General features: G+C 50.5%; 1 protein-coding gene across 8 annotated transcripts in view; it reads right to left on the bottom strand.

The window, feature by feature from the left end:
- Positions 1 to 17068, bottom strand: part of SPTAN1 (spectrin alpha, non-erythrocytic 1) — a 58599-nt gene that overhangs the window by 32836 nt on the left and 8695 nt on the right. For all 8 annotated transcript variants that reach the window (XM_044439961.1, XM_044439959.1, XM_044439963.1 and 5 more), the window contains exons 2-17: positions 15233 to 15472; positions 14992 to 15117; positions 11685 to 11825; positions 9920 to 10066; positions 9097 to 9230; positions 8261 to 8405; positions 7759 to 7913; positions 6912 to 7047; positions 6352 to 6453; positions 5736 to 5873; positions 4886 to 4996; positions 3045 to 3122; positions 2734 to 2889; positions 1883 to 2087; positions 1459 to 1640; positions 105 to 348 (exon numbers count right to left, since the gene is read on the bottom strand). In XM_044439961.1, coding sequence (XP_044295896.1) covers positions 105 to 348; positions 1459 to 1640; positions 1883 to 2087; positions 2734 to 2889; positions 3045 to 3122; positions 4886 to 4996; positions 5736 to 5873; positions 6352 to 6453; positions 6912 to 7047; positions 7759 to 7913; positions 8261 to 8405; positions 9097 to 9230; positions 9920 to 10066; positions 11685 to 11825; positions 14992 to 15117; positions 15233 to 15469 — 2437 coding nt within the window. In that variant the 5' untranslated portion in view covers positions 15470 to 15472. The remainder of the gene's footprint in view (positions 1 to 104; positions 349 to 1458; positions 1641 to 1882; positions 2088 to 2733; positions 2890 to 3044; positions 3123 to 4885; positions 4997 to 5735; positions 5874 to 6351; positions 6454 to 6911; positions 7048 to 7758; positions 7914 to 8260; positions 8406 to 9096; positions 9231 to 9919; positions 10067 to 11684; positions 11826 to 14991; positions 15118 to 15232; positions 15473 to 17068) is intronic.

Genomic DNA, 17068 nt, shown 5'->3' with positions numbered 1-17068 from the left:
TTTATCTCAGTGGACTTGACTCTTAGGAGGATCAACGCTGGGTAAAGCCCGTGAGCAGAACTGCTCCTTCAGCAACTCGCAAGGACCTTCCACTGCACACGAACCTCTATTGGTGGACGCGGCGATCGGCTCTTTCTCTCTGATCCACGTCTCTTCATCCTCGACGTCGCGGAAAAGCTGCTGCAGGCGAAGCGAGTCCGCGAGCTTTTGCTTACGCGCCACCATGGGGTCCTTCAGCGCTTCGTAGCGTGTGACCAAAGCCTCTTGCTTCTTCTTGATGTTGTCTGCATCAAAGTGTCCCGCCTCCTGGAACTGTCGAGCCTGGATGGTGATGCCATCGATTCGGTCCTGAAAGAGGTAATTCAATATAAAGATCTCAGCAGGCTTCCTTGGAGATTCAAGCAGCCCCACCGTGGGATGCTTTCTATCTCGACCTCGTCTTGAGCAGCACATGGAGAACGTGGAAGCAAATGCAGTTCGGAACCTGACTTTCTGCTTTTATAATTATTAAGCAAGCTATGGAATTGTATCAAAAAATAAAAGGCCAGTTGTGTACTGTTTTCTGCTACAGAGATCCCAAACCCTGAATCAAGTCAGACTTTCCACTAAGCACAGCTGAGGAAGATTAATTGTGGTCTGTCATGTTATCTGAATTGGCAGACCATAGGTTTGCAATCCAATGACAAACTATACTCAATTTATTTTATTTTAATTTTTGGGGGGGCAGTAGTAGGTTTTGTGAACCAGTGGTTCGCCCTCGGTACCAATGTGCATGATGTCTGCATTAGAAGTGACACAGAGGACATAAAATGAAAACAGAAAAGCAGTCCTGAACTTTGCCCTGCTGGTATTTTGTTGGGAAACTCAAAACTTGGTTTTGGTTTTAAACAAAGGGTTCCACAAATTATGGTCTGGTATGTTGTCTGAAACTGAGCTACTGGTTGATTATATACTACTTTTGGAAAGAATGGGTTTCATTTCTTCGAGACTGAGGAAATTCCCCCTCAAATTTCTGTACCAGAATCTTTAAGTCCTCGAATGAGGCTTAGGCGGACGGAAGTAGAGAAACCAGTTACTAGACTATTATTTAATACGTCAGGTAGAGATGGTGATCCATATTTGGAGCTGCTGTGCTGAAATATAAAAGTGATGCTAGACGGTCCTTGGGAAAATTCCCATCTGCTGATTACTTCGAACCCAAAAACCAGACTGAACTGCTGTTTAATATGCACTGATCTGCCATTAAATAATTAAACTTACCTCTGAAACCAGGCAGGGCACATTCTGAAATTTACTCTGGAGACAGAGGGGGTCTGGCTTTTGAGCTTCTAACGAGAGTTCAAAAGCCACAAAAAGGGCTCAGGACCTCCAAGCCCACTGAGTGACAATGCTGCTCGTTCGGGCTTGGAAATAACGAACGGACGGGGCTTCTCCGGACAAGGAAGGCGGAAGTCGCACCTGATGGGCAGCGACGTCTGCTTCCAGGAGAGCGTGCTTCTTCTGCAGGTTCTGAACATTTGTGAGGTCTTTGCCGTAATCGTCCGAAGCCAGGTGCCCTTCCACTTCGTACAGCCACAGCTCAATATCTTCCACATTGCGATTAAACTGCTGTTGCTGGTTGGCCTCCCGCAGCTTGATCCCTGAAGAGGGGAGAGTTTACTTTGCACTTATCTCCTGGCACAGCGGCCCCAGGTGTTCAAATCGTACCCGGGGCAGGCCTGCAGCTCGCTGGCAAGATACGCGCATGGCACACGAAGGCCCTTGGTCCCATCCAGGCAGGGCTGGAGGGGACCCTCGGCCGAGAGCACCAAGGTCCGATTCCTCTGCCACACCTTCCAGCTTTTCCTTAGAATAAGGTCCTCTCCCACCTGGTGAGTCTTACCTTTCAGTTCGGTGGCTTCCAGCAGCTTCTTCCACAAGCTGATCACCTCGTGCATGCGAGCCGCCACTTCCTCGGAAGCGTAATGCTTGACATCGATCAGCTTCTGCCCGGCTTTCTCAAGGGCGTCGATGCGACTCTGGTTGGCGGAGAGCTCGGCTTCGAAAGCTTGATGCTTCTGGACTTTGCCCTGCAGATTGGAGGGGTCCTGTGGGCACGAAGGAGGAGATAGTAGTGCCTGGAAGCTGACGGGACTTGATGCACGGAGAGTTCCACAACAGAACTTGAGTAACAGTGAGAAGACGGCTACAGAACTGGATGTGTCATGTGTGGAGGTGGGCACCAGGACCAGCAGAGGGTCCCGAATCAGGATTTCTGGACTGACTCAGGGCTCCACCTCAGCACCATCTTAGGCTGGGGCAAAGGAACGAACAGCAACAGAGGGGAAAGCCTATTCTGCAACGTGCCCTTGGCTTGGACTGACTTTCCGGTGTTGTTTGATCAGGCCTGCAAAACCTCTTCCTCTCAGAACAAGAGTTTAAGGGGCTTCCTGCCTGACCTTTTTATTGCATCAATTTTGTTATATCCAGAATTCTTCTGGGGAAACGATGCAAAACGAAAGCCACATCCTGGATCATCAGTTAAAAGCAGATCAGGCGTTCTGCGACAGTCACTGCAGGAGGACTTGGAGAAGTACAGAAAGGCTGCAGCTCAACCGGGGCCGGGAAAGTGCCAGGGAGAAGCGCTCTCCCACGCCGGGAGCAGCTGCCCGCACCTCACGCCCACCATCCCACAAAGATACCCTGACCTGGAACGCAGAAGGCCCAGCGGAGCTGCCCAGAGAATGACTGCACCTTGTAAGCCTCGTCGGTGGCCGTTTTCATCTTTTCGTTGACCCAGCTTTTCAGCTCGTCGGAGTCCCGGAAAAACTGCTGCAGGTGGAACGAGTCTGCAAGCTGGGAACGGCGAAGCATGGCCCGATCGTGCAGGGCGTTGCGGCGGCTCAGGAGCTGGAAGGAGCCAGAAGGAGAAGAGTGACCTTCCGGTGAATCGCGACTTTCTCTGCGAGATCTTTAATCTCAGACCATTCCCTCGACCTCAGCTAGAAAATTCTAATTCTTTAAAAAAACAGAAATGTGAGCCGCACAAGTGTCTTTAAACTTACAGCATCTCTGCGTGTTGCGACGTCTTCTTTAGCATAGTGGTTGTTTTGAATCAGTTTTGTAGCGAATTCATCCAGGGCCTAAAAAAGAGAAATTTGTTTTCATTAACTATGCAATTAATGTTTCCAGCGCTAGCTGCAGGCTTGGCAATGGCCCAGACTCAATGCATTGCCATAATTCCTAATGTCACTCCTAAAATGAGCACCCTGATAAATGAGCCGTGCCTTAAGAGCCTATTGTTTTCGATCTTTTTGAATAAGTTTTATTTGAAATTATAACCCTAAAAAACAAACAAACCAATAAAAAACAACATCCAGCATCAAAAACATCGGGTCCGCTGGGTCAGCCCCAACACCCTTCTTTTTCCATTTATGATAACTTAAAAACATATTTAAATCTATGCGAAGTCCCGTTTCTCTAGCAAATAATAAAGAGAGTCCCAAACTTGATAGAAGTCAGTATCTTGCTTCTCCTTCACTGACAAAGTCATTTTATTTTATATTGTTATTTTTGTGTTTTAACTTTATGTTTACACTTTACAAACATTTTAATTTCAGGTTATAATTTAATGTTTGTATTTTAATTTAATATATTTGTATTTTAACTTAATGTTGTAAGCCACCCCGAGGCTTCGGCGAATGGGGCGGCATAAAAATGTCTAAAAAAAAAAGTCAATCTATCCATTTCTGCACAGTCCAGGATCCTTTTCAGGATCAGTTCGTCGGTGGGTGGTTCTTCACTTCTCCAGCGCTGAGCAAATGCAATCCTCGCCGCAGTAATTACCCTATTGTTTTAAATCTTACTGAAGTACATCAGCAACCCACCAAAGGTGTGCATGCTAATTCTAGAATGTGCACAGTATAGGAACGCCTAAGCACAGACTCAATTGCATTTGATATCAAGGTTCAATCACATCCACCTGGGAGAGAGACCCCATGTTCTTAACAGGACCCATTTCAAAGAGAACCTTCAGTCGCTCTATCTGGCTCTGTACATGTTTACCCAGAAGTAAACCCCACAAGTCTTTCCCCAAGTAAGAAAACACAGGATGAGGAGAGGCTGCCTCCGTTTCCTCATGCCCGGTTCCACTTGGTGGAGCACACTGCATTTAGTGCAAAAAAGCAAAACGAAGATTTCTCGCCCGTGGCGATCGAAGGAAACAGGTCCTGGTAGTGCTGAACAAGCATTAATGTTTCCTAACACTAACGGAAGTACTTGGGCAGTTTAGTTACCACATAAACATCCTGCTCCGCTCACAAAAAAAGGATTTTTTTGGATAGCACTTTTCAATCTGATGGGAAGCCCAACATGTATTTTTAGTTATGTGCCCTTGTCCTTTTCGGAAGCGAGTCTTGGGAAATATCTTTCGAAACGGCTGAACGTTATTAGTTCAGGGGTTTCCAGTGGGGGTTTATGACCTGGGACTCGCAGATCGCAAGTGCTCGATAGTGGAATCAGTCAAGGTCTATTATACAAAGCTGGCTTCTGAAAATTTGGGTCATTCTAATTAGGGACAGTTTGACCCAATTAGTGAAAAGGGGCTTTGAAGACAGCACAACTGCCGCTGAGAACGCTGCTACTTCGGCACACACAGTTCGAGGTGAACAGATTCTCAGTTGTGTATGCTGTAATTACTGCACACAGTTAAAATATAGTATTAAGGTTATGTGGCATATAGCCAACAGACTCTTTAGTCTATACGTTTTGGAAAGAAAAGGACGGCACGGCAAGACGGTCCCTCTCACTCGTTCTAAAGCAACTGCACTGAGACTTTCTGCTTAGCTGGCTCGCCTTCACTTGTGACGCAAAGCAGCCCCCAGCCCAGCCGAAAGAAGCGCCGTACCGTGATTTTCTCTTCTTGGGCACTGAGAGACTTCTCAAAGTCCTCGTGCTTCTTGAGCAGCGCTTCCACGCTGTCGAGGGAGTCGCCAAGGTCTTCGTTTAGCAGGAAGGCCTGAAGGGGAAAGAGGGCGGGGAGAATGAGTAAAAAAATCGGGTAGGGTCTGTTGTTTGGCAAGAAAGCACCTCTTTGCGCAGTGCAGGGGGAAACCGCAGCCGTACGACGTGGAGCGAATGGCTTTTACAAGGCAGGATTGGGGGCAGGTGTTTGCTGCAATGGAACCTCCAGGTTCGAAGGCAGTGTACCTCTGGACTCCGGTCCCAAGTGAGTGGGACAACGGGGAAGGATCGTTGCCCACATGCCCTGCTTGGGGTGCATTTGGCCGGCCACCATGGGAAACAGGACGCTGCACGAACTGTCCGGAGCAGCAACGCACACCTTCCAGCCTGCTTTCTACAGGTACCAGCCCTTGGTCAATCCTGTCTGTAACTCAAGCGGTGCTGCCCCTTGGAGGCAGCGTGTGCCGTCCGCCTTAAAGAAGCCCCTCATTCCGTCTGAAGCTAGCCATCTACTCTGCCTTGCTTCAGGACTGAAAAGGAGAAGACCTGGCACGAAGCTCTGGGAGCGCTTGACAGCTAATCAAATGCGGACTCCTTAGTCAGGCTAACATCCTTGGTTGCCCGTATCATAAATGCCCAGTAACTGCACAAAGAGAGAGGGAGAAAGGGAATGAAGTCATGCAGGAGGCATGCGAATCGTTCACACGTGCCGTAGCGGCGAGCGCTCCTTGGGCCAGTGCTGCAGAGCGCGTGGCACTCACACAGCCCCGTGAGCGTGTGCCTGCCACACTTACTTCCTGCTTGCTCATCCAGTTGTCGACCTGCTCGGTGTCCCGGTAGAAAAGCTGCAGGTCCATGCACTGCTCGTACTGCTGCCGACGAAGCTCCCACAGCTCCAGAAGGGAAGTTCTCTCATCCGACAGAATGGTCAGCTGAGGGGCAGAGGGGCAGGAAAGTTACCCCCGGCAGCGACGCGCGCGGTCACCCCAAGAGGCTGTGGGTGCGGGACGATGGTGACACTACGCCTGGCCCCTGCTGTGGCGCTGGGCTTCCCGGACTAGCTGGGCCGGGGCCGAGACTCCGTCCGAGCGCCTGTTCCTTTCCACAGAGATGCCCCCAGCTCCGTCCCTTGGACAGACGCATCGGAGGGCGCAGGACTGGGAAAGTGACACCAGAGGCACCGGAACGCTTGCGATCAATGCCTGCACAGCGCTTTTGCCCTTATGGCCCCAGGGCCTACAGCAATCTGGCCTCCGCTGACGGGGTGCCCCCCCCTCCTTCCCAGCCAAAGTGGCCAGTAAGGATAGGAGCTGCCGCCCAGCCCTCTGGGGGAGCAGGAGGTCAGGGGTGGCTGGACTGATCCTCTCCTCCACTTCCGTGGCCCTCGCACGGCAAGGCGACTCAACGCACCTTCTCTCGCACTTCATCGGAGGCGTAGTGGCCAGCGGCCAGCAGGGCTTGCCCAGACTCATCCGCAGATTTAAAGCTGTCTTCGTGAGCATCGATCTCTCCCTGTAGCAACACATAAGCAACCTGCGTTCACCTTCCGGAAGGATAAAGCAACCGTTTAGAAACACCCCAAAACGTACACGTCTGTGAAGAAGCAAGCACGGAAAGTCAGTCACGCATGTGGCTACAGGACTGGGAGATCTTTAGGGTGCATTTCTGTGCATGTTTGGACAGGAAAGTGGCTGGCTGTGGCATGCTGGGAGACGAAGGAACCTTCCTCTGAGCTCAACAGGCATCGCACCGTGGCCTTATTTGCCTTCGTACAGATAAAAGGGGGATCTAGCCCACCCTTCGTCCCATGCTCTGTACGAGGCTGCCTCTGAAGACAATCCAGCATGACACAAAAGCACTTCATCTGGAGAGCCTCCGACTGTCCGAACACCAGTCAGCTGCACGGGTCAGCAGCACGGCGGGGCACGAGGCAGCGGGCGGGCGGGCGGACGCCGCTCCGGGGTGATTACCTTATGCTCCTGGTGTCTGTCCAGCAGGGCTTCGGCTCCCGCCACATCGTTGGCAAGTTCATCCGCGTTGATCAGAGCCTTCATTTCCGTCACCCAGCTAGTGAGATCCCGGAAGTCTGCAAGGAATCGCTGCAGCCTTTGAGAAAGGGCAGGAGATAGCAGAAGTGAAACATCCCAGTGCAGCTCACATTGCTAAGATCAGGTGCATACTTTTCGAGCTTCTGTGCTATTTCCCTCCTCCGCTCTGGTGGGGGAAGATAACAGGATGGCAGAGAGCAGAGAAAGCTCAGGTTACAGGAGGTTGTATGAACAGAGGGCCGGGGAGATGGAAGGCCCTTGGACACGGAGTGCCGGGAACTCTGACCGCGTGAGGCAAAGAAGGCGGCTGCAAGCGTGGGCAGAGCAGGGAGGACACCCCCTTCTCATACGGTTTGAGCAAACTAGCCCAGTATTTGGCTACAGCTTTAATGCACTTTAAGATACTTAATATTTGGCCACAAATCCGTATAACAAGCGCAATTCACGAGCACTGGTTAGCCCAGCACTTCTGGAGGCTTCCGTGGCTAACAACGGATTAAAGGAATGCCACAACAGGTGATCATCCGAAAACCAGTTTATCCTGCTGCAGATGACAGGGTAATCTTCTTTCCCTCTTGCCCAAGGCGTTTGGGGAAAAGTTTACTTGGGAAGCAAAATCCAAGAGAAACACGCCCTGGCCCTGAAAAATGCCGATCTGCATGCAAGCATTCCGAAATGCCTTTCTTCCTCCCCTCCAACACAGGGGGGCGTCTGGGCAAGGACTCCTTCCAGGAGAGGGGGGCGCCTGCCCAAGTGAGTGGCGCTGTACCTGTAGGAGTCGTTCAGGCGAGCGTGCCGCTCAGCCGCACGGGTGCGGATCTGCTCCCAGTTTGCGATCAGCTCCTCCCGTTTCACCTGGATCTGAGCTGCGTTTGGAGGGTGGGACTGCTGCAGCCTGTCGGCCTCCACGCACAGGGCTTTCACCTAGAGACAGAGGAGCCGCCAAAGCTGACAACGAGACCCAGTTGAAGCCTGTCTCGGCAAAAGGGCGCCGGATTTGGGGGATTTGGGGCAAAGAGGAAGGCCGTAGCCGCAAGGGCGGTTTGATGGGAACCGAATGGATTGCTGCATGTTCCGGCCGGGCTCTTGCCCAGGTGGACACGCTAAACCAGATTAACGAGACGGCTTTCCAAGTTGTATGTCAGCCCCATGGGAGTGGCAATCCTCGGGAGGATCTTCATTTTGACTGATGAAGGCAGATTGAAATATTACAGAAAAGAAAAATAAGGGGCCAGCAATGCCCTTCCAATTAAAAGATAATGGGAGTCTACCTTGTCTTCCAGGGCAGCCAGATCCCTCTCCAAGCCCTCGTGTTTGCGGAGCAAAGCCTGGACACTTGCAAGATCTCGGCCAAAATCGTCCGAAGCCATCAGCTGCTCTTTCTCTTTAATCCAGCTAATAGTTTCATCCACGTCCCTGCAAGAGGCAAAGCCCAGCTTGGTTCATGCACATCCCCCTATTGGAGTAAGGCAAAGACCTCATCGGAGCCACAGAACTGCAGAAGGCCATCTTTGCTATTTACTCGGAAACAAAAGCCAGCTTTCGCCACACCATGCCGGGGGAACCTGCACATGCCAACAGTCCCCCCACTAAACAGTTCTTGCCGCAGCCTTTCCAACCCAGCTGCTCCCAGATGTGTTGGGCGGCCATCTTACATCCTTAGGATCCCATCTGCAAAAGGGATACCTCAAACGAGACCCAATACGTTGCTGTTCCGGCCCCTTATTCCGAGTAATGGAAAGGAATCCATTTCGGAGAAAGGGAGAGAGACACACACCAGGCTCTCATTTTAAGCAGCACGAAATTCGTCCTTCCCATGAGCCAAACCATAACCGAGATCGGTGTGAGTTCATGCCACTTTGGGAGGGCGAACGACCCGGCAGAAGGTCCCAGTTTCAGACCTTCAGCAGAGGAGTCAAGGACTTGGGTCCCTGAATCACGTCCTGCCTGGGACTTGCAAACCCACCACCAACCCGCGCAAACTGCAGTGCCTAGACGGACCACGGCAGTGCCGATGAGTTCACTCTAAATGGAAAAATGCTCACGGTCGTGGTTCGTTTGGAGCCAAAAGGCGTGCGCACGCGGAGAAAGCCGATCGAGCCCCTACCTGTTGAAACGCTGCACTTCAGCTGCTCCGAAGAGCTTGCCCTGCCTCTGAAGAGCGAGCCCCTTCAGGCGCTGCCAGCTCGCGTTGACTTCGTCCTGCTTAGACTTGATCAGCTCTTCTTCAGGATGCTGCTCCTAGGAAGGCGAGGGGATTGGGGACCTTTGGATGAATCTGCACTGGCTGAAGGGCTACCTTCTTCTTGAATGGTTTCTGCTCTTTCCACCCACAATCCAACCTTCCCATAGAACAGGATTTTCATAAATTATATGCAGCACCCAAAGCTGCTCTGCAAATACTGGACAACCAGAGGAGACTGGAAACTCTCCAGAGTTGTCTGGAATGCTACGTGTTCAGTCTTCCCCATAATGGAGTCCTCCAGATGTGTTGGAGGACATCCCACCCCTCATCATCCTTCAGCCAGGAGAGGTTTATGAGAGCTCTCCTCCAACACAGCTGGTCAGCACCAGGCTGGGGAGGCTGAACTTGCCCTCCAACCTTCCCTCAGTCAAAGAAAAGCAAGTAATTTGAATATATATTCGTGTGCACGTGCAGCGTGTCCTTGTTCACCCGACACAGGGGATCAGCTGACGTTATTTGGGTCCCGATTCTTAAGTTAAGGAAATCCAGAGAGCTCGGTGGGTCCAGCCGAGAGGATGTTCCCAGAATGCCCCTTGCACAGGAGGCGATACAGACCACCAGGACCACCTTTGATTCTCCCCCTGCTTTGCTTTTTTCAGGTAAGTAAACGCAGAGCCGGGGAGTCACCGGGCTGCTGAGGACACCTCCTGCCGCCTCCAGAAGCCCAAACCCCCAAGGCCACTACCTGGATAAGCTTGCCAGCAAACTGGTTCACTTCATTCACTCTCTCTTCATGGGCTGCCAGGTCTGTCTGGAACTCCTCAAATTTCTTCTGCAGGACTTCGACATGCTCCAGGTCCTGGCCAAGCTCTTCTGAGGTGACGATCGCCTCCTAGCAAGCACAGCGACAGGGCACGTCGGCACACCGGGGCAACTCCAGGGACAGGAGAGTCACTCGAGGGGAAGCAGCCCTGCTTTTTGAACCCCAAACCTACTACACCACTGTCCAAACAGGATGTTCAATAAGAACCTGGCTTTATTTTGTCATATATCCCCTGGGCACTGATGCCTGAAGATGGATCTGCAACTATAAACAGGTCACTTCCAATGTGCAAGAGCCCAGTCAGTCCAGGAATGGCTCACTTGCTCAGTACTTCCACAGTAAAAGGTGAAGGTCAAGGTTTCCCCTTGACGTTATGTCCAGTCACGCCTGACTCCGGGGGGGCTGCTCATCTCCGTTTCCTGGCCGAGGGAGCCAGCGCTTGTCCGCAGACAGTCTCCGTGGTCGTGTGGCTGGCGTGACGAAACACCGAAGTGCACGGAACGCTGTTACCTGCCCACCGAAGTGGCGCCTTTTTATCTACTTGCATTTGCACGCTTTCGAACTACAAGGTTGGCAGGAGCTGGGACGGAGCAACGGGAACTCACCCCGTTGTGCAGATTCGAACCGGCGACCTTTCGATCACCCAGCCCAGCAGCACAGCGGTTTAAACCACTGTGCCACCTGCAGTCCCTGATACCAATTTAGCCCCTCAGTCATTACCACAAATTACGTCTGAGCAATCTGGTTCTTCATTATGTCTGAACCACCAGCAATGTCAGAATACATAACCACACGCAAACAGCTTCTGTACCGACACAATACCATGTATCCTTCCTTGGGAGTAAGTTCTATCATCATGGACCAAAAATGCATTGCGACAGTGCGATCCAATGTATGTTTACTAGTCAGTAATTGCAACTGTGCTCGATGCTGTTTACCCCCCGGTATCGCTTGCACGACACACCTGAGCAAAACCCCTACAGCGCACAGCAGCCTCACTTGTGAGCAGAAATGCACAGGATTGGGCTGTAATTGTGAGTTGTGTTATGAGTTACCCTACTTGAGAAACAAGGCGAATGTGTTCCAGATGCTGCTAAGCTCTTCAAAAAGCTACAAGCTCTCTCTCAACGTATTCTTTATTCATTCTGCAATAACAGATTTCTACTACCCAGCAGTCTTCAAAGGAAATTTTTAATTTAGCAGGATACACTTGGCATCGTGTTCCTTTTAACTCTGTCCTAAGTCACTCTGTGAACCTTGGTAAAACAGGATGAAAAGACAGTGCTAGTAATTAGACTGTACGCAAAATGCACAGCAGTTTTCACGAATGGTGGGGGTGCTGCTTGCTAATCCACCACTGCCAGAAAGTGAGGGTTTTTTTAAAGTAATTTAAGCTGTTCAGTCCCAAAAACTAAAGCATCTGTTTCCTCACTTGCTCTCTAGTCCGTATCTCCATTTTTAAGGCCTGCAGTGATCTGGAAAGTCCATTTTTCTCCACCAGTTAATTATCTCAGGGACAATTGCTTGGTCTGATCGTGAGCCTTTCTGTGCAACCTAATTCCGCCTCACACAAGACACCCGAGACGTCGTTCCGACTCCTCTAGGCCCGATCTCCTGCACGGCAACAGGACACCCATCAAGCGACACCCTACACCCGGGAGCGGCCTCTTAGTCCCAGCCCACATACCTTGTCGTTGATCCAGTCCATCACATCGTCGCATTCCCGCAAATACTGCACGAGCTTCTGGGCCTGCAGCAGCTTCACGCCCTTCTCCCGCATTTTCTCCAACAGTAACTCCCACAACCGGTGAAGCTCCTGAAGTCGAGTCTGGATTTTTTTTTTAAATGATAAAACCATTTTAAAATAATGATAAAAATGATAAAACCAACGTAACTACACCAGATATTAAACTGTGAGTTTTTAAGGAACATGGCAAAGCAACGCAAAGAAGCGTTCCATTCCTTGCAGTCAGCAGGAGGAGAGACAGAATGGAATTTTGCTATTGGCGATACCACAGTTAACTTCCGTGGTCGCTTTCTTGTCACAGACCTGATCCTGCTTTGTTTTAAGTAACTTTGGCCAGAAAAACAACACTTGCTTTCAATGCGACGCAGAAATCGGCCAGTGTTGCTCAGCAGCGATGCTGCGAGGTACCGAACACATCGAGGGTCAGGCCCACAGGGACAACACCTGCGCAAATTTGTATGTGCTGCTTTATACGTACACTAAAATTTCCCTTGGTGTTTCTGTAAAGGACCGTGGCTGCTATGACAAAAGGGATTGGGGCAAAGAGATAGGAGGGCATTTCAAAAACAAAAACAAACCAGGCAGGATATTTCAAAGGGCAGAGGTGGCCGCAGGTGAAGCCCATGTTCAAAGAGAGGCTGGACAGGCACATGGTGGGCATGTCGTGAGCGGAGCCGGCTGGAGCTGGGGGTCAGATGAGATGGCCCGGGAGGCCCCTTTAGACTCGCCCTGTTTCTATGTGGGCAAAAAGCCAACTTGTCCGGGGGACCATCAGACTCTGGACCTTCCTTTCAGCAAGTGCTCCTGGGCAGCAGGGGGGCTCCCAGAGACCCCGTGCTCCAAAGGAAACATTCAGGGCTCCACTCCAGTGGGCCGCCGCTGTTCCGACTCCCAAGAGCTTAAGAGAAGCAGGCACAGGAGGAGGCCTATTAAGCTGCTGCGAGAAAGAAAGCTCAGGTGAAGACCAGAAGCGGATTTCTGTGCAAACGCACTGGGAGTTTAATGCAGGGTCTAAAAGCAAAGTCCAGAGCTGGCCGTGTTCGCAGGGACTCCCAGTTCCTTAGTCCCAACCCTGCGTTGGCTCCTGCCGCCCGACAGCGGCAGCTGCCACAATTTTGCACCTGGCATGCAAATAAAGAACAAGGACGAGCATTAACTGAGGGCCCTCCCGGGCCCTTTGTCTAACCTGAGGCCACTCTGCAAACTTCCCCCGGGAATGGCGGGTGCATCCAAACAGCACCGCGCGGCCTCACGTTTTTCCAAAGGGCTCCTTTTCTCACCCATTTTAGCAGTTGGCTTCCAAGCGGACATATGAGGATATGAACCACGGCACAACCCCCGGAGGAAATCTAAGAAGTCGTCTTTTGTTTCTGAATCGAAGGCAAGCCTCACAAGAAGTAGGGCCGGCTTTGTAAGACAAGGTTTTATGAATCGATTCAGTAAGAGCCCGCTTTGTCGTTTGTTTCCAGTTTACATGTGTTGGATTACATATGACCCCTTCTTGTGGGAGAGACAAAGGCTTCTGTGGACCGCAGTGAAGCAAGACAACTGAGATGTACTAGTCGAAAGGAAGGAAGCCCTCTAGTCAAATCAGAATCCTGGAAGCGTCTAGGACTCATGGGGCTGTTAAAGGAGCATGGGGGGAAAAAGACAGCATGGCTTTTGCAAAGCAAAGCACAGGCAATGCTCACTCCGCCCAGCTTTACTGTGCTGCAATCATCAATAAGAGCGACTTGAAAGTCAAGTTGGGGAGGCTGGGAAATCCCTCTTGGACGGATGCTGATTTTTAAATTTTTAGATTTTAATTTCAATTGTATTTCCTTTCAGGTTGCTGTTTTAATGATTTCATGGAAGCACCGTGCTCTTCTGTTTTCAATCTGGAAGCTGCCTTGAAGGCTGAACGGTGATGCAGACATTTTCCAAAACCCTGAATCTGCTCACTGGTCAGGTTGTGGATAGGTAAATCCACAAAAGGGATGCCATTTTCAGCAGCAACCATCTCTTGATGACATAACATATGGACCTGTTCCCATGCTGTTTTTTCTTTTTTAAAGACATCATCCAAAGGGAAGGAAAAGGACAGATGCATTCAAAGAAAGAGTGTAAAAACAGCGTTCACACAACCAGCAATCCACCTACTCGTATCTGGGCCCCAACTTGGGTGGTGGTTACTATTGGGCGCTGAGCAGTCCTGTATGGCGTGAAAGACTGAACCGTTAATACACAGGGGTTACTTTCGCAAACAGAACAACATCAATCCTACAGGGATGAGGGGGAAATACTTGTGCTACATTCGTAAAAGAACCAGTCTCTGGGCCACACGGCCAGCAGTATAATTTGTGGTGCAGCTTTGCCCACATACCGTTCAACGCTATGGAATGAGCGATCTAGCTTGTCATTGTGCGTATTTGCACAGAAAACAAATGTAAAGGGTTTCCGCAAACCGAATGCCTGACCATTCCTAACCTCTCCCGTGCAATCTGTCTTGGTCCTAAAGAAGAGCTTTTCATTTAATGACCTCGCAGCGTGAGCGAGCGGTGACCTTCCACACCAGACCACTGCAGAGGCATGTAAGATGATAAAGCTCCTAAATGTTGCTAACGGGCCCAGCACTGCACTCAAAGCTCTTTGCCAAGAGGGCGCAGGCCGGAGAACCGCCGTTCAGTTCCTCAAAGCAGTTACTCACTGCCTCCGGAAGCTCGAATAACACTCCGCTTATCAGAGACCACGAGGTCCGATTTCCAATTATGGTACCTAAGATTTGCAAAGTCTTCCTCAAAGGGGCATGCCTGGTGCTTATTTTGCAATACCTTGGGTACATTTTTACTTATCCAGGCTAAGCCATATTAATAACTCCTCCGCTTGCCTGGCAGTTGTGAGTGTCTGATGCTTTGCATTGCAGCTGTTTGAGGATCCTTCAGAGTGACTGCCCTTCCTTTTGTGATGCCCTTCAGATATTCTGGACTCACGACATTTCTGCCCATTGCTGGGGCTGTCGGGAGTTGAAGTCCACAGCATATGCAGGGCACCACACTGTGGAATGCTGCCCTGGAATCTGATCTGATTAAATGCAGTCCCGGCATGTTTTACGTTTTTATGGGAGAAAAGAGCTCTGACGCAGTGATCATATTATTCCCACTGCCATTGCAGGTGGACAAATAACCAACAGGCCTACTTAGGAATGTCCAAAGGTTGCATTAAATGACTCTTATTGAAAGACAGTCCTGGGAAAAATGCCAACACTCACCCTTATGTTTTCACATGCAAAATGCCCCTCCTTAATCATCTGGTTCCCAGTCTCATCCAGCCTAACGATGGCCCCAGCATTGGCTTGTACTTCAGCTTCGAAAGCTTGGTGCTTCTGCAATTTTCCCTGGAAAAGAAAAACATTCAACGGGAGTAAGACCTGCATTATCGAGGCTTCTGAGTTCCTTCACATGCAGCACCTACCTGGACAGAGAGCATGAACCATCTGAAGATGTTCCTACCTGCAGATTGGTCGGGTCTTTGTAATTTTCATCGGACGCAATCTGGAGCTTTTCCTGGATCCATTTTTCCAGTTCATCAGCATCACGCTGGAAGAACTGGAATCGGTAGGAATCTTCAAGCTTCTGGCGTCTCAAGGTGGACAGCTCCTTGAACCTGTGGTATCGGTCCAACACCTGCTGACGTCTCTCTTGTATGTCCTCCGCTGTTTCCAGCACCTTCACACCGGTAGGGTCCATTTTCTGCAAGTCAGAGGGCACTAATCAGTACAGGCAGAAGCTGCAGACTGGAAATTCAAGAGGAGGAGGCCTCGCACCAATATCCCTGCAGCAGACGGAGCACACGCTTTGCATGCATCCGGTCCTGAGTTCAAATCCCAGCACCTCTGAGGGAGGGAAGGGCCTTAGGCAGCACAGGTGGGGCTTTACAGGGTTGTCAGCTGAACCTTGACAGAAATTCTAGCAGTCTTTTTTCTCATTACCTCCCCGTTACCCTAAACCGTTGACCAACTTGTTTCAAATGGCTCTTGCCACTTGTGGTTTGCTCTAATGGTGGTCACTTAGAACAAACTGGATTTTGACTGGCCACGTTTCTCCAAGCTCAAACTCCAAGGAAGTTCCTGCTGGTTCAAAATGAAAGCTCTGTAGAAGCCCTGGAGCCATGGTGTGTTATTATGTCTGAACCCAGTGATGCAGTTTGAATGAGACAACCCACGTTTTAAATCCCATGCTTCATGCCAAGACTTTCATTCCCTGCAGCAAATCTGGACTTTCCAGCCCATAATATACAGAATGGCCCTTAGGCCGCCTAACAGAAATCCTTCAGGGGCCACTAAGTCAACAGGATGCCAGAACAAATGAGCGGTATATCACCTGCTTCCTGGAAAACAAAGCCAACTTTTCACTAAGTTACTTACAGGAAGTGAAATGGGGGTCGTTATCAGAAGCTCCTGATAGGACTTTCTTGTCCTCTCTTTCCTATGGGAGACCCTCCAGCCCCCTGAAAAGTGGGAGGAGACTTCTGAACAGCATAGGGTGGGGGACTGCTAAAAACTGGGCAGAAGCACCTTCCAGCAACCATTCTATTAATGGATGCTGCCACCACCGGAGACGCTCCCCTTCCGTTCGCACGAAGCCCACCTCATTAAATACGCCGCTGTTATTTAATCGCTTCCCAGGTGCATGCGGAAAAATGAAACAGCATCTTTAAATGCACTCCATTTAAACCCAAAGGTGGGGGAATATTTTCCACAGCCTGATCTTGCTACGAGAGATGGTTGGCCTCCGGAGAGGAAACCGATAAAAGCGAGCACATGACACATGCTCTGGATTCATGCATTCCAAAACTCTCGCCCGGCACGAATCGCACGCTGCTCAGGGAAATTGACTGCAGCTACGGCCCGTTGTTGCTGGGAATGCTCAGGGCCCCTTAACTGCACTGCAGTATTTTAAGAAGGTGCATATTTACAAGGGGGGGAAGCCTGCTGAACGGCGTTGCTTTTCATGGTGTAAATCAGACGTGGATATTTTCAGGTGCTCGTTGCCAGACTAAGTCGAAGGTCAAAACTGCTTCCGTCTGCTTAGCTTCACATCAACCCTAAAAGAGCAGCGTGAGATTATAGGCAGCCACAGATACAGCTCGAACATCATGTGAGGATTTCTGACCAAACAGATGCTCGCTTGGCTGGCCCGGGTCTCCTGATCACCTCTCACAAAAGGCAGAGCATTATGCCAAACAGAAGGACTAAGTGCAACGAGCGAATCTCTTCAGGGATTGGCAATCATACCCAACCCAACCTGGGTGTGGACACTGTCTCCACATGCGCCCGCCTTCACTTG

The sequence above is a fragment of the Varanus komodoensis genome, unplaced genomic scaffold (genome assembly GCF_004798865.1).
Source record: "Varanus komodoensis strain SLA01 unplaced genomic scaffold, ASM479886v1 scaffold36, whole genome shotgun sequence".
In the NCBI taxonomy this organism is placed as follows: Eukaryota; Metazoa; Chordata; class Lepidosauria; order Squamata; family Varanidae; genus Varanus; species Varanus komodoensis.
The sequence above is the reverse complement of the archived record's forward strand: the minus strand, read 5'-3'. Positions and strand labels throughout refer to the sequence as shown.